Genomic DNA, 17,118 nt, shown 5'->3' on the forward strand with positions numbered 1-17,118 from the left:
CAAAACTTGGTGTTTTATTAGGATCCCCATTAGCTGTTGTGAAAGCCGCAGCTCCTCTTCCTGGGGTCCACACAGAACATGAAACATGACATAATACAGTACATTAATAGACAAGAACAGCTCAAGGACAGGACTACATCAAATTAAAAACGGCACACAGCCTACATATCAATACATACACCCAAAATATCTAGGTCAAATAGGGGAGAGGAGTTGTGCCGTGAGATATTGCTTCATCTGTTTTTTGAAACCAGGTCTGCTGTTCATTTGACCAATATGAGATTTTTATTTAACCTTTATTTAACTAGGCAAGTCAGTTAAGAACAAATTGTTATTTACAATAACGGCCTAGGAACAGTGGGTTAACTGCCTTGTTCAGGGGCAGATGAGGAGTTCCACGCAATAATGGCTCGATATAATACTGTATGATTTCTTACATTTGTTCTGGACCTGGGGACTATGAAAAGATACCTGGTGGCATGTCTGGTGGGGTAAGTGTATGTGTCAGAGCTGTGTGAAAGTTGACTACGCAAACAATTTGGAATTTTCAACACATTGTTTCTTATAAAAAGAAGTGATGCAGTCAGTCTCTCCTCAACTCTTAGCCAAGAGAGGCTGGCATGCATAGTATTTATATTAGCTTTCTGATTACAATGAAGAGCAAGACATGCCGCTCTGTTCTGGGCCAGCTGCAGCTTAACTAGGTCTTTCTTACTGTCCAGCCATGACCACATGGCTGGACAGTAATCAAGATAAGACAAAACTAGAGCCTGCAGGACTTGCTTTGTGGAGTGCGGTGTCAAAAAAGCAGAACATACAGTGAGAAGAAAAAGTATGTGAACCCTTTAGAATTACCTGGATTTATGCATAAATTGGTCATAACATTTTATCTGATCTTCATCTAAGTCACAACAATAGACAACACAGTCTGCTTAAACTAATAACACAAACAATTATAATGTTCCATGTCTTTATTGAACACACCGTGTAAACATTCACAGTGCAGGTTGGAAAAAGTATGTGAACCCTTGGATTTAATAACTGGTTGACCCTCCTTTGGCAGCAATAACCTCAACCAAACGTTTTCTGTAGTTGTGGATCAGACCTGCACAACGGTCAGGACCATTCCTCTTTATAAAACTATTCAGTTCCACAATATTATTGGGATGTCTGGTGTGAACTGCTCTCGAGGTCATGTCACAGCATCTCAATTGGGTTGAGGTCAGGACTGACTGGGCAACTCCAGAAGGTGTATTTTCTTCTGTTCAAGCCATTCTGTTGTTGATTTACTTCTGTCTTTTGTGTTGTTGTCCTGTTTCATCACCTAACTTCTGTTGAGCTTCAATTGGTGGACAGATAGCCTTACCTTCTCCTGCAAAATGTCTTGATAAACTTGGGAATTTATTTTTCTGTCCATGATAGCAAGCTGTCCAGGCCCTGAGGCAGCCCCAAACCATAATGCTCCTTCCACCATACTTTACAGTTGGGATGAGGTTTTGATGTTGGTGTGCTGTGCCTTTTTTTCTCCACACATAGTGTTGTGTTCTCCTTCCAAACAACACACATTTAGTTTCATCTGCTCACAGAATATTTTGCCAGTAGCGCTGTGGGGAACAACATTCAGGTGCTCTTTTGCGATCTTCAGACATGCATCAATGTTTTTTTTTTGGACAGCAGTGGCTTCTTCCATGGTGTCCTCCCATGAACACCATTCTTGTTTAGTGTTTTACGTAATGTAGACTCGTCAACATGGCTATTAGCATCTTCCAGAGATTTCTGTAAGTCTTTAGCTGACACTCTAGGATTCTTCTTAACTTCATTGAGCATTCTCCTCTGTGCTCTTGCAGTCATTTTGGCAGGACGGCCACTACTAGGGAGAGTAGCAACAGTGCTGACATTTCTCCATTTATAGACAATTTGTCTTACCGTGGACTGACTTTTAGAGATACTTTTGTAACCCTTTCCAGCTTTATGCAAAGCAACAATTCTTAATCTTATGTCTTCTGAGATCTTTTTTGTTCAAGGTATGGTTCACATCAGGCAATGCTTCTTGTGAAAAGAAAACTCAAATTTTGTGAGTGTTTTTTATAGGGCAAGGCAGCTCTAACCAAAATCTCCAATCTCGTCTCATTGATTCAACTCCAGGTTAGTTGACTCCTGGCTCCAATTAGCTTTTGGAGAAGTCATTAGCCTAGGGGTTCACATACTTTTTCCAACCTACACTGTGAATGTTTAAATGATATATTCAATATAGACAAGAAAAATACAATAATTGTTGTGTTATTAGTTTAAGCAAACTGTCTATTGTTGTGACTTAGATTAAGATCAGATCAAATTTTATGTTAAATGTATGCAGAAATCCAGGTAATTCCAAACGGTTCACATACTTTTTCTTGCCACTGTATATTACGGACAGACCTCTCCCCATCTTCACAACCATTGCATCTATATGTTTTGACCATGACAGTTTACAATCTAAGGTAAAACCAAGTCTCCTCAACTCTCTTCAACAGCCACACCATTCATTACCAGATTCAGCTGATGTCTAGAGCTTAGGGAGTGATTTGTACCAAATACAATGCTCTTAGTTTTATAGATGTTCAGGATTGGTTTATTACTGGCCACCCATTCCAAAACTGACTGTTAAGTGTTTGTTACCTCATTAGCTGTGGTTGCTGACACTTTTATGGTTGAGTCATCAGCATACATGGCCACAAAGGCTTTGTTAAATGTCACTGGCATGTCATTGGTAAACATAGAAAAAATGGGTGTAGTGTTTCAAAAGCACGTGTTTTGACTGTAAATTTCCTGTGAAATCATGTGATTTTCTACATGTTAAATCATGTGTTTTTTTCTGTAAGGGTGTGCTCTCCGGCAGCATGCCCATTCCTCATGTCAACACAGAGCTGCATCCCAGCACTGATTTAGACTAGTAGCACACAGGGCCCACAGAGCATGCACTTAATACCCATCATTCTAACAGATGGACAGAGAGAGAAAGGGAGAGTGAATGAGAAAGATACACATTCATAAAGTGGTGGGTGATATGTAATAAAGTGACTGAAGATTATGCAACACTGAAATATACAGTTGAAGTCAGAAGTTTACATACACTCAATTAGTATTCGGTAGCATTGCCTTTAAATTGTTTAACTTGGGTCAAATGTATCTGGTAGTCTACCACAAGCTTCTCACAAGGACTTTGTTGTCCTTAAGACATTTTGCCACAACTTTGGAAGTATGCTTGGGGTCATTGTCCATTTGGAAGACCCATTTGCGACAAAGCTTTAACTTCTTAACTGATGTCTTAAGATATTGCTTCAATATATACACATAATTTTCCTGCCTCATGATGCCATCTATTTTGTGAAGTGCACCAGTCCCTCCTGCACCAAAGCATCTCCACAACATGATGCTGCCACATCCGTGATTCATGGTTGGGATGGTGTTCTTCGGCTTGCAAGCCTCCCCCTTTTTCTTCCAAACATAACGATGTTCATTAGGGCCAAACAGTTCTATTTTTGTTTCATCAGGCCAGAGGACATTTCTCCAAAAAGTACAATCTTTGTCCCCATGTGCAGTTGCAAACCGTAGTTTGGCTTTTTTTATGGCGGTCTTAGAGCAGTGGCTTCTTCCTTGCTGCTTTCAGGTTATGTCGATATAGGACTCGTTTTACTGTGGATATAGATACTTTTGTACCCGTTTCCTCCAGCATCTTCACAAGGTCCTTTGCTGTTGTTCTGGGATTGATTTGCACTTTTTGCACCAAAGTACATTCATCTCTAGGAGACAGAACACGTCTCCTTCCTGAGCGGTATGATGGCTGTGTGGTCTCATGGTGTTTATACTTGATTACTATTGTTTGTACAGATGAACGTGGTACCTTCAGGCGTTTGGAAATTGCTCCCAAGGATGAACCAGACTTGTGGAGCTCTAGGTGGAGCTCTGAGGTCTTGGCTGATTTCTTTTGATTTTCCCATGATGTCAAGCAAAGAGGCACTGAGTTTGAAGGTAGGCCTTGAAATACATCCACAGGTACACCTCCAATTGACTCAAATGATGCCATTTAGCCTATCAGAAGCTTCTAAAGCCATGACATAATTGTCTGGAATTGTGATACAGTGAATTATACGTCAAATAATCTCTGTAAACAATTGTTGGAAAAATTACTTGTGTCATACACAAAGTATATGTCCTAACCGACTTACCAAAACTATAGTTTGTTAACAAGAAATTTGTGGAGTGGTTGAAAAATTAGTTTTAATGACTCCAACCTAAGTGTATGTAAACTTCCAACTTCAACGGTATGTGTAACAAAAATATATTAATTACACATCACGTCTTGTTACTGTTGCCGAGCCAATTAAGGTGCTGATTGTTGAACAACCAATCCATTCACAGCTCTTTGTATGTTGGCAAGGTTAGGGACACTCACACACAAAAAGTATTTTTTAACATGTTTTCAACTTACATATTTGATATACAGATAGTGCCTTCAGAAAGTATTCACACCCCTTGACTTTTTCCACATTTTATTGTGTTACAGCCTGAATTTAAATTACTTTTTTTGTCATTGGCCTACACACAATACCCTACAATATCCAAGTGAAATTATGTTTTTCAAAATTTTCCAAGCTGTTTAAAGGCACAGTCAACTTTGTGTATGTAAACTTCTGACCCACAGGAAGTGAAATAATCTTTGTATAAACAATTGTTGGTAAAATTCCTTGTGTCATGCACAAAGTAGATGTCCTTACCAACTTGCCAAAACTATAGTTTGTTAACAAGAAATTTGTGGAGTGATTGAAACTTGAGTTTTAATGACTCCAACCTAAGTGTATGTAAACTTCTGACTTCAACTGTATATTATACTGTGTAGATTGCAGCTGCATATATCATACTACATGGGAGAGTGTATGTATAATAATGAGGATTCACAAACCCGGTGGGTGCCATGGCGACAGTGCGACACTCTTCCCCACATCCGTCTCCGCCAGAATCTGGTCCCTGATTGGAGAGCGTTGAGTTACGGTTCCTACGGAAACCAAAGATGGCCAGCATATTGCGTCTCTTCTTTCGTCTGAGAGAGTGGGCTTTATGGAGAGAGGATAACTGACTGATGTAGGGAAAGAGAGATGGAGAGGGTAAAGAGAGATGAGGGGAGCGAAACAGGAAAAAGAGAAAGGGTAAAGACAAAAAGCAGATACAGAATGTCTATATTTTATAAGATACATATTTCTGTTCAGTTAGTCCCAAGTCAGCACCTGCACTTTTTATTATTCTCTCTATCATCAGACCCCATACACTCTTAGAAAAAAGGTGCCATCTACAGTGAGGGAAAAAGTATTTGGTCCCCTGCTGATTTTGTACGTTTGCCCACTGACAAAGAAATGATCAGTCTATAATTTTAATGGTAGGTTTATTTGAACAGTGAGAGACAGAATAACAACAAAAAAATGCAGAAAAACGCATGTCAAAAATGTTATAAATTCATTTGCATTTTAATGAGGGAAATAAGTATTTGACCCCTCTGCAAAACATGACTTAGTACTTGGTGGCAAAACCCTTGTTGGCAATCACAGAGGTCAGACGTTTCTTGTAGTTAGCCACCAGGTTTGCACACATCTCAGGAGGGATTTTGTCCCACTCCTCTTTGCAGATCTTCTCCAAGTCATTAAGGTTTCGAGGCTGACGTTTGGCAACTCGAACCTTCAGCTCCCTCCACAGATTTTCTATAGGATTAAGGTCTAGAGACTGGCTAGGCCACTCCAGGACCTTAATGTGCTTCTTCTTGAGCCACTCCTTTGTTGCCTTGGCCGTGTGTTTTGGGTCATTGTCATGCTGGAATACCCATCCACGACCCATTTTCAATGCCCTGGCTGAGGGAAGGAGGTTCTCACCCAAGATTTGACAGTACATGGCCCCGTCCATCGTCCCTTTGATGCGATGAAGTTGTCCTGTCCCCTTAGCAGAAAAACACCCCCAAAGCATAATGTTTCCACCTCCATGTTTGACGGTGGGGATGGTGTTCTTGGGGTCATAGGCAGCATTCCTCCTCCTCCAAACACGGCGAGTTGAGTTGATGCCAAAGAGCTCCATTTTGGTCTCATCTGACCACAACAATTTCACCCAGTTGTTCTCTGAATCATTCAGATGTTCATTGGCAAACTTCAGACGGGCATGAATATGTGCTTTCTTGAGCAGGGGGACCTTGCGGGCGCTGCAGGATTTCAGTCCTTCACGGCGTAGTGTGTTACCAATTGTTTTCTTGGGGACGATGGTCCCAGCTGCCTTGAGATCATTGACAAGATCCTCCCATGTAGTTCTGGGCTGATTCCTCACCGTTCTCATGATCATTGCAACTCCACGAGGTGAGATCTTGCATGGAGCCCCAGGCCGAGGGAGATTGACAGTTCTTTTGTGTTTCTTCCATTTGCGAATAATCGCACCAACTGTTGTCACCTTCTCACCAAGCTGCTTGGCGATGGTCTTGTAGCCCATTCCAGCCTTGTGTAGGTCTACAATCTTGTCCCTGACATCCTTGGAGAGCTCTTTGGTCTTGGCCATGGTGGAGAGTTTGGAATCTGATTGATTGCTTCTGTGGACAGGTGTCTTTTATACAGGTAACAAACTGAGATTAAGAGCACTCCCTTTAAGAGTGTGCTCCTAATCTCAGCTTGTTACCTGTATAAAAGACACCTGGGAGCCAGAAATCTTTCTGATTGAGAGGGGTCAAATACTTATTTCCCTCATTAACATGCAAATGAATTTATAACATTTTTGACATGCGTTTTTCTGGATTTTTTTGTTGTTATTCTGTCTCTCACTGTTCAAATAAACCTACCATTAAAATTATAGACTGATCATTTCTTTGTCAGTGGGCAAACGTACAAAATCAGCAGGGGATCAAGTACTTTTCCCCCTCACTGTAGAATCTAAAAGGATTCTTCAGCTGTCCCCATAGGATAAACATTTGAAGAAGCCTTTTTGGTTCCAGGTAGAAACCTTTTGGATTCCACGTAGAGCCCTTTCTACATATGGTTCAACATGAAACCCAAAAGGGTTCTGCCTGGAACCAAAAAGGCTTATCCTATGGTGACAGCCGAAAAAGAGTGCATGTTTCTCTGGGCTGCTGCCTCACTGAAACTTAATAACACTTCCCAGCAGCAAGGGATGCTGCTAGGATACCACTCCTGGCACACAATGCTTTATCCAGAGTGCATTCATTTAGAAATATGTTTAACAGTAAATGTAATAATACTAAAAGCATAAACTTAACAAGATGATCTGCTGTGTGGGTGTACTTTAGCATGGACCAGCATTACTCTGCCAGCCTGTGACAGGCGGAGAGGGTACTCTCTAAAACTATTACTAAAGGCAGAGCTCACCTACTGTAAAGTCCTTCTCCTTAAAGTAGTCAATGGACTGATGGAAAGTAGAGCCTATGCTAAATGACTTAGGTTGTAGTTTCTTTGGGGGATTCATGTAATTTAGATCATGCATATGGTGTGCTATTCACTCCAATTGCCTTTTGGTCATATATATAAATAAATACATAAATAAGAGAGAGAGAAAGAGAGGGAGAGAGAGAGGTGTAGGAGAAAGAGAGAGAGTGAGAGGGGAGATCTACCTATCAGGGAGCACTTTCTTGGTGTATAAATCTGGGAGTCCATGATCAATAGGGGTGACAGCTCCATTTTCAGTGCAATGCTGGGGACAGAGAAAAACACCCATATTTCAGATTGACCATACAGATGGATGTAGGATCTTAATTTCACCACTTTCTCACAGCAGACATTTTTTCTTGCAGCAACATGAAATGTGAATTATTAGGTGGATTATAATTAATGGACATTTTTGTAGGGGTTGATACATTTTATGTAAGGGAAAATCAAGTCTGAAATTTAAAAGTGGACATTAAACTTCAGAAGCCTATTTAAACATCAAAGTACTTTTTTTGGGGGGGGGGGGGTACGGTTTCATTTAAAAAAAATTCTGTTGGTAATAATACAAATGGATTATACTACATAGCTTTGGAGAGATGACTTTGGAGTAATTAGCTTTGGAGTAATGAACTTAGTATAGACAACCCTGGACACAATCCAAATCATCCTGAAAATAGAGCAGCATGCTGCCACGTCGGGAGCTGGGAGGCCCCAGTATTTGAGAATATGTGGTGGGAATTAAGCATGAGTCATAAATTAAATTAAAAGTTTTTGAATTATCATTATGTTAATTACATGAATAATTGCTCTAATGCAGGTATTCCCAAACTGGGGTACATTTTGTTTAACTTTTTTTTCCCCTCACATTTTCAAACAGTCTGTTTATATTATCCAACGAGGCTAAACATTTGGGAGAGTTTTTTTTCTCTCACCTGAGTGGCCTCATTTCACTGCCAAAAATAAAATTAAACCATCTAGTGTTCTGCGAAATAACAACACAATGTCAAATACAGGTACAGTAGCCAAGTCAAATAAGTAACATCCAATCACATTAACCGTTACTCTCTTGTGGGAATTCCACTAACGATCCGTATGTAGCCAAAAGTAGCTGCTGCTCATGTTGGTATCTGTACTGATGGCGCAAAAGCCATGACAGGGAGACATAGTGGAGTGGTAACGCGCGTGCAAGCAGTTGCTCCCGATGCCACTTGGATACACTGTAGCATCCACCAAGAGGCTCTTGCTGCCAAGGGAACGCAAGGCCCCTGAACTCTCGTGTATTTTCTGCACTATGCAATGATATGGGCATTGACCATGTAACGCTTTTACAAAGTACAGAACTGCGCTGGTTATCAAGGGGCAATTTTTTATTTTTATTAAATTGAGACAAGAGCTTAAAGTTCTTTACTGACCATAATTTGCACTTGTCTGACCGCTTGCATGATGACTAGTTTCTCACATGACTGGCCTATCTGGGTGATGTTTTTTCTCGCATGAATGATGTAAATCTAGGATTACAGGGACTCTCCGCAACTATATTCAATGTGCAGGACAAAATTGAGGCTATGATTAAGAAGTTGGAGCTCTTCTCTGTCTGCATTAACAAGGACAACACACAGATCTTTCCATCATTGTATGATTTTTTTGTGTGCAAATGAACTCAAGCTTACGGACAATGTCAAATGTGATGTAGCAAAGCACCTGAGTGAGTTGGGTGCACAATTACGCAGGTACTTTCCCAAAATGGATTACACAAACAACTGGATTTGTTTGTGTGCAAATGAACTCAAGCTTACGGACAATGTCAAATGTGATATAGCGAAGCACCTGAGTGAGTTGGGTGCACAATTACGCAGGTACTTTCCCAAAACGGATTACACAAACAACTGGATTCGTTAATCCTTTCATGCCCTGCCTCCAGTCCACTTACTGATATCTGAACAAGAGAGCCTCATCGAAATTGCAACAAGCGGTTATGTGAAAATGTAATTTAAAATCAGAAGCCACTGCCAGATTTCTGGATTGGGCTGCACTCAGAGTATCCTGCCTTAGCAAATCGAGCTGTTAAGACACCGATGCCCTTTGCAACCACGTAGCTATGTGAGAGTGGATTCTCGGCCCTCAGTCGCATGAAAACTAAATACAGGCATAGACTGTGTGTGGAAAATGATTTAAAACTGAGACTCTCTCCAATACAACCCAACATTGCAGCGTTATGTGCGTCCTTTCAAGCACACCCTTCTCAGTAACCTGTGGTGAGTTATTCACAATTTTCAATGAACAAATAAGGTTTTATATGTACGATGGTTAAATAAAGAACCAAAATAATAATAATTTTTTATATTATTATTTGTGCCCTGGTCCTATGAGAGCTCATTGTCACTTCCCACGAGCCGGGTTGTGACAAAAACTCACACTCAGTCTTATGTTTAATAAATGTATAGTGTGTGTGTGGCAGGCTTACAATGATGGCAAAAAACAACATTTGAGACTGCGCTGACCCTGGTGCTAGAGGGGGTACGCAGCTCGAGGTTGAATGTTTGAAGGGGTACGGGACTATAAACAGTTTGGGAACCACTGCTCTAATGGAATAGAATATGAGCACACACACACACACACACAGCACAGAGTTAGAAACCTGTATCAATATTCATATCTGGTTTATTTAATAAGCAAATGAATATGGCCACAAGTTATAAATTATGCATGTATCATAAGGGAATATTATCTTTTTAGTTGTCATTATCTATGCTAATAACATCGGTATTCTGTGTTATTAATATGCGTTTTTAAAGTTCACATATCTTTAACTATGTGTTGCCAAATCACTATCTCCTTAAATGTATAATTTATTAGCTAATATATATCTACGTCTTTACGCTTCTGCACTCAAATGAGAGATCTAAGTGAATCTATAAGTTATTATAGATCCTGTATTTCCATATTCACAGGCAAGTATTACAAACATTCTGAGCAGTCCAGTAGCAACATTATATACTCCATATGGGGTGAGATGCTGAGGTCAGCTTCCTCTTACTGTGTCAGAGGGGGCATGTCCTGCTCGGTGCCTCCGTGGGGGCCTTGGCCTAACCCGCGTCACATGATGAAGAGGTGCACCTTGGGTAGGGAGCGCAGACAGCCCCTCCCAGGATGTAGAGCGAGAGAGGGCCGAGAAAGAAGAGAAAAAAGAGGACGCAGAGGGGGGTGGGGAGGAGCTGGAGTCATCACACTGGCCTGAAAGAGAGAGAGAAAAAATATGAAAAGATGATGAGATAAATGGAGAAGGAAGTGGAGAGGGGCTAGAAGTTCCCAAAGGAGTCATGTGGCGCTGTCAACAGTGCTTCAAAGACATACTGTTTAAAAACTACAACAATTAGCAACTGCACTCAAATTCAGTGTATTCGGAAAAGTATTCAGACCAGTTCACTTTTTCCACATTTTGTTATGTTACAGCCTTACTCTAAAATTGATTTTTTTTAAATCCTCAATCTACACCTAATACCCCATAATGACAAAGCGAAAACAGGTTTTTAGAATGTTTGCATAAGTGTGAAAAACAAAAAACAGAAAAATCTTATTTTACATAAGAATTCAGACCCTTTGCTATGATACTCAGAATTGAGCTCAGGTGCATCCTGTTTCCATTGATCATCCTTGAGATGTTTCTACAACTTGGAGTCCACCTGTGGTAAATTCAATTGATTGGACATGATTTGGAAAGGCACACACGTGTATGTAAGGTCCCACAGTTGACAGTGCATATCAGAGCAAAAACCAAACCATGAAGTTGAAGGAATTGTCTGTATAGCTCCGAGACAGGATTGTGTTGAGGCACAGATCTGGGAAAGGTAACAGAACATTTCTGCAGCATTGAAGGTCTCCAAGAACACAGTGGCCTCCATCATTCTTAAATGGAAGAAGTTTGGAACCACCAAGACTCTTCCTAGAGCTGGCCACCCGGCCAAACTGAGCAATCAGGGGGAGAAGGGCCTTGGTCAGGGAGTTGACTAAGAACCCGGTAGTCACTCTGACAGAGCTCCAGAGTTCCTCTGTGGAGATGGGGGAACCTTCCTGAAGGACAACCATCTCTGCAGCACTCCACCAATCAGGCCTTTATGGTAGTGACCAGACAGAGGCCACTCCTGAGTTAACGGCACATGATAGCCGCTTGGAGTTTGCCAAAAGGCACCTAAAAGAGTCTCAGACCTTGAGAAACATGATCCTTTGGTCTGATGAAAGCAAGATTGAACTTTTTGGCCTGAATGCCAAGCGTCATGTCTGGAGGAAACCTGGCACCATCCCTACAGTGAAGCATGGTAGTGGCAGAATCATGCTGTGGGGATGTTTTTCCCCATCGGCAGGGACTGGGAGATTAGTCAGGATCGAGGGAAAGATGAACGGAGCAAAGTACAAGATCCTTGATGAAAACCTGCTCCAGAGCGCTCAGGACCTCAGACTGGGGCGAAGGTTCACCTTCCAACAGGACAAGCACACAGCCAAGACAACGCAGAAGCGGCTTCGGGGCAAGTCTCTGAATGTCCTTGAGTGGCCCAGCCAGAGCCCGGACTTGAACCCGATCGAACATCTCTGGAGAGACCTGAAAATAGCTGTGCAGCGACGTTCCCCATCCAACCTGACAGAGACAGAGAGGATCTTTTTATACATTTCAATACATTGGCCAAAATAAAAATAAAAACTGTTTTCACTTTGTCATTACGGGATATTGTATGTAGATTGACGGAAACCACTTTTTAAATCAATTTTAGAATAAGGATGTAACGTAAAACAATGTGGAATAAGTCAAGGCATCTGAATACTTTCTGAATGCTCTGTATGTTGATGCAGGAATGGGCTTAGGCTGGCATGCACACCAGCCATAAATGGCTCTCTCAGAGAGAGAGAGAGGAAAGGAGAGAGGGGGAGAGGAAAGGAGAGATGGAAGGAGAGGAAAGGAGAGAGGGATAGGAAAACAGACAGTCACTAATGACCTCTAAAAGAGAGCAGGTAGGAAGTGGGAGAGAAAGATAGAGCGATAGTGGTACGGAGGCATACTCACTCAGCCTGGTAGAGACAGGTCGAATACGTCTAGTTCTAGAGCTACGCTTCTTAATGGCAATTGTGTCCTAGAGAAGGCAGAGAAAGACGTAAAAGCAAAAACAAACAAACACATCCCAAACAGACAATCACAAAACACATACGCTCACACATGCCACACACACCCTAAGCAGACAATCCCAACACACAATGCTCACTATACTGGTGCCCATCTCATCATCTGTGAGGTCCAGAGAGTCTCTGTGTCTGTGTGACCTCAGACCTGTTCCTCCATCACATGTCACCTCCCAGCGCTTCACCTGGGACACCCGACGCGTCTGGGACAGGGATCAGACAATACACTTCAATAAATGTATTATGAAGTTTGTTATGAATAATACTGCAACACTCATAAATGTGTTCTGACTGGTTTCATAAAGGTGTTATGAATGTTTCTATGAATGATACTGCAAAAGTGTAATGGTGTTATGAATGCCTGTATACCCCTTTCAAGTAAAGCTTTACCAATAATTGTAAGCAAAAGATGACAAACTGATAAGGGAATTATATGTTTAAAGGTAATGATTAAAGAATCCCACCCTGAAACGTAACTAATTAGTAGTTTATGTAGCATGTATAATGAATAATTAAAGTACTAAACGTAAGTCCCATAAGGTCTAGTAGAGACCTGTGATGAGGATAAATGTATGTGTGTATTAGTGTGCCTAAGAGAATACCGAGAACAATTAGACTGTGTTTGGCTCGACCTGGCTAGAACTGAGAAACTTATGATAGGACAGGGAGTACCTCTCAAGGTTCCTCTAATCTCGGGGGAATGGAACGAACAGCGCTGGGTAGTGATTAACAGTGGTGAGAACTCTGGGGAGGGATACAACTCACCTACTGTTCGTGTGTATGTATGTGTGTAGGATATCTACTGTTTGTGTGGCTGTATGTGCGTAAGTAGGGAGTGAGCATAAAAGGAATGTCTTTGTATAATGGACTTCAGAACGTTCTCTGAATAAACTGTACGAACCTTTTGCAGAAGCTGAGTCTTTGACTAATTATTATTAACCCAGTGTCTTACAAACCTTGGGGATTAGTCGAAGCTTATTGATTGTTAGTTATTATCATTGGGATTGAAAATTCTCCTGACACAAGCCCATATAGATAGACAGAAACACAGACAGATGGCAGCGTGTCTATACCAGAGTCTTGTGAGTGGTGTAGAGCTCTTGTAAGATCTGATCCACGATGGAGTTGGTGAGATAGGAGACCACTGAGAGCTTCACCTCCCTGAGAGAGGGGTGGGGAGGAAAGGGAGAGGGAGGGCAGGGCAGAGAGGGGGGAGAAGAGAGTATGGTAGAATAAGTTCACAGATACCCACACTGATTCAATTGAACAAAGAAGGCTGCATTGCTTATCTTCCTCCCTCAGCTCCCCGTCTCCCTCCCTCCCCCTTACTCCAGCGCTCTGTGAATGTCCTGTGCTGCTCTCTCCATCAAGGCTGTGCGGATGGCGGAACGAGGGATGGAGACGTGCTCCGAGACAGACGAGAGCCGAGGACTTAATCTCTCTGCTGCAGAGGAGGACAGCGGGCACAACTCACGACAGAGAGACACCATGGAATCAACAATCACCTGTCAATCAAACAACCAATTAAACAAACAAATAAACAACTATGTCTATGTTTGATTGAGAAATGGTGAAGGAGTAAGTAAACAGATGATGTTGAATGAGTGACGTACAGTATTGAGCAGTATACCTGTAGTTCCTTGTCAGCTGCTTTGGTCAGTTCCCCTGCCAGTTGGTCCAGTCTCTGTCTGACTGGCCCGTCTACTGACAGCACATGAGCTAGCTCACAGAGAGAGGGGTACAGCTGAGAGAGAGAAAATAAATACATAAAAAGAGCGAGAGATAAACTAGTGAAGAACAAACACCATTGTAAATACAACCAATATTTATATGTATTTATTTTCACTTTTGTACTGTAACTATTTGCACATCATTACAACATTGTATATAGACAATATGTCTTTTGAAATGTCTTTATCTCATGGAACTTTTGTGTAATGTTTACTGTTAATTTCTTATACTTTATTTTACTTTTGTTATTATCTATTTGGCAATGGAAACATATGTTTCCCATACCAATAAAGCCCCTTAAATTGAAATTTAATTGAGAGAGACGGTTGGGGGGTCATATGAATTAGAGGTCGAGCGATTAATCGGAATGGCCGATTAATTAGGGCCGATTTCAAGTTTTCATAACAATTGGTAATCGGTATTTTTGGACACCGATTGTGGCCGTTTTTTTTTTTTACACCTTTATTTAACTAGGCAAGTCAGTTAAGAACACATTCTTATTTTCAATGACGGCCTAGGAGCGGTGGGTTAACTGCCTTGTTCAGGGGCAGAACGACAGATTTTTACCTTGTCGGCTCGGGGATTCATTTTTGCAACCTTCCGGTTACTAGTCCAACGCTCTAACCACCTGCCTTACATTGCACTCCACGAGGAGCCTGTGTGGCAGGCTGAATACCTGTTACGCGAGGGCAGCAAGAAGCCAAGGTAAGTTGCTAGCTAGCATTAAACTTATCTTATAAAAAATCTATCTTAACATAATCACTAGTTAACGACACATGGTTGATGATATTACTAGTTTATCTAGCGTGTCCTGCGTTGCATATAATCGATGCGGTGCCTGTTAATTTCTCATCGAATCACAGCCTACTTCGCCAAACGGGTGATGATTTAACAAGCGCATTCGCGATAAAAGCACTGTCGTTGCATCAATGTGTACTTACCATAAACATCAATGCCTTTCTTTAAAATAAATACACAAGTATATATTTTTAAACCTGCATATTTAGTTAATATTGCCTGCTAACATGAATTTCTTATAACTAGAGAAATTGTGTCACTTCTCTTGCATTCCGTGCAAGCAGTCAGGGTATATGCAGCAGTTTGGGCCGCCTGGCTCGTTGCGAACTGTGTGAAGTCCATTTATTCCTAACAAAGACCGTAATTAATTTGCCAGAATTGTACATAATTATGACATAACATTGAAGGTTGTACAATGTAACAGCAATATTTAGACTTAGGGATGCCACCCGTTAGATAAAATACGGAACGATTCCGTATTTCACTGAAAGAATAAACGTTTTGTTTACTAAATGATAGTTTCCGGATTCGACCATATTAATGACCAAAGGCTCGTATTTCTGTGTGTTATTATGTTATAATTAAGTCTATGATTTGATAGTTGATAGAGCAGTCTGACTGAGCGATGGTAGGCAGCAGCAGGCTCGTAAGCATTCATTCAAACAGCACTTTCGTGCGTTTGCCAGCAGCTCTTCGCTGTGCTTCAAGCATTGAGCTGTTTATGACTTCAAGCCTATCAACTCCCGAGATTAGGCTGGTGTAACCGATGTGAAATGGCTAGCTAGTTAGCGGGGTGAGCGCTAATAGCGTTTCAAATAGCGTCACTCGCTCTGAGACTTGGAGTAGTTGTTCCCTTGCTTTGCAAGGGCCGCGGCTTTTGTGGAGCGATGGGTAACGATGCTTCGAGGGTGGCTGTTGTCGATGTGTTCCTGATTCGAGCCCAGGTAGGAGCGAGGATAGGGACGGAAGCTATACTGTTACACTGGCAATACTAAAGTGCTTATAAGAACACCCAATAGTCAAAGGTATATGAAATACAAATGGTATAGAGAAAAATAGTCCTATAATTCCTATAATAACTACAACCAAAAACTTCTTACCTGGGAATATTGAAGGCTCATGTTAAAAGGAACCACTAGCTTTCATATGTTCTCATGTTCTGAGCAAGGAACTTAAACATTAGCTTTTTTACATGGCACATATTGCACTTTTACTTTCTTCTCCAACACTTGGTTTTTGCATTATTTAAACCAAATTGAACATGTTTCATTATTTATTTGAGGCTAAATTGATTTTATTGATGTATTATATTAAGTTAAAATAAGTGTTCATTCAGTATTGTTGTAATTGTCATTATTACAAATAAATACAATTAAAATAACAATTGGCCGAGTAATCGGTATCAGCTTTTTTTGGTCCTCCAATAATCGGTACCGATGTTGAAAAGTCATAATCGGTCGACCTCTAATATGAATACACAAAGACATACAATTAACACTTTAAACTCACCTACACTCCAGATGTTAGAGAAATGATTCAGGCATGTACACACACTCACCGCACGGGAGTTTCTGGCCTCCTTCAGCACCTGTTTAGCAGCTTGAATCTCCTCCATCTCCCCTACTCCACGCAGCACACACACCTGCTGCTGCACACACACACTCAGACGCTCCATCACCTGGGAAACAGAGAACAGACAAGCAAGAGGAACGTCAGTAAAAGACATACAGGTTTACAATACACACATATTGCTCTCGTGATGGCTCAACTCACGCTCTCTCAATCACACACACATGAATAATATACATATGCTGCATCTACCTGTTCAGCAGTGCTGGTGACCAGGCCCTGGTGCAGCCGTAGAGCCTGTCTCTGAGAGAAGCGCTGAGTCTGGTTGTTCCGCAGCAGAGCACGCTGGATCTGATGACCACAGATAAAAAACATTCACTCACACTGGCAATATGGTCATATGTGG

General features: G+C 41.3%; 1 protein-coding gene across 1 annotated transcript in view; it reads right to left on the minus strand.

The window, feature by feature from the left end:
- Window positions 1-17,118, minus strand: part of LOC115158550 (capping protein, Arp2/3 and myosin-I linker protein 3) — a 38,333-nt gene that overhangs the window by 4,845 nt on the left and 16,370 nt on the right. The window contains exons 24-33 of the mRNA XM_029707645.1: window positions 16,965-17,063; window positions 16,702-16,821; window positions 14,245-14,358; window positions 13,944-14,119; window positions 13,688-13,775; window positions 12,689-12,817; window positions 12,502-12,568; window positions 10,483-10,679; window positions 7,631-7,710; window positions 4,943-5,116 (exon numbers count right to left, since the gene is read on the minus strand). Of these exons, the coding sequence (XP_029563505.1) occupies window positions 4,943-5,116; window positions 7,631-7,710; window positions 10,483-10,679; window positions 12,502-12,568; window positions 12,689-12,817; window positions 13,688-13,775; window positions 13,944-14,119; window positions 14,245-14,358; window positions 16,702-16,821; window positions 16,965-17,063 (1,244 nt within the window). The remainder of the gene's footprint in view (window positions 1-4,942; window positions 5,117-7,630; window positions 7,711-10,482; window positions 10,680-12,501; window positions 12,569-12,688; window positions 12,818-13,687; window positions 13,776-13,943; window positions 14,120-14,244; window positions 14,359-16,701; window positions 16,822-16,964; window positions 17,064-17,118) is intronic.

The sequence above is a fragment of the Salmo trutta genome, chromosome 22 (genome assembly GCF_901001165.1).
Source record: "Salmo trutta chromosome 22, fSalTru1.1, whole genome shotgun sequence".
In the NCBI taxonomy this organism is placed as follows: Eukaryota; Metazoa; Chordata; class Actinopteri; order Salmoniformes; family Salmonidae; genus Salmo; species Salmo trutta.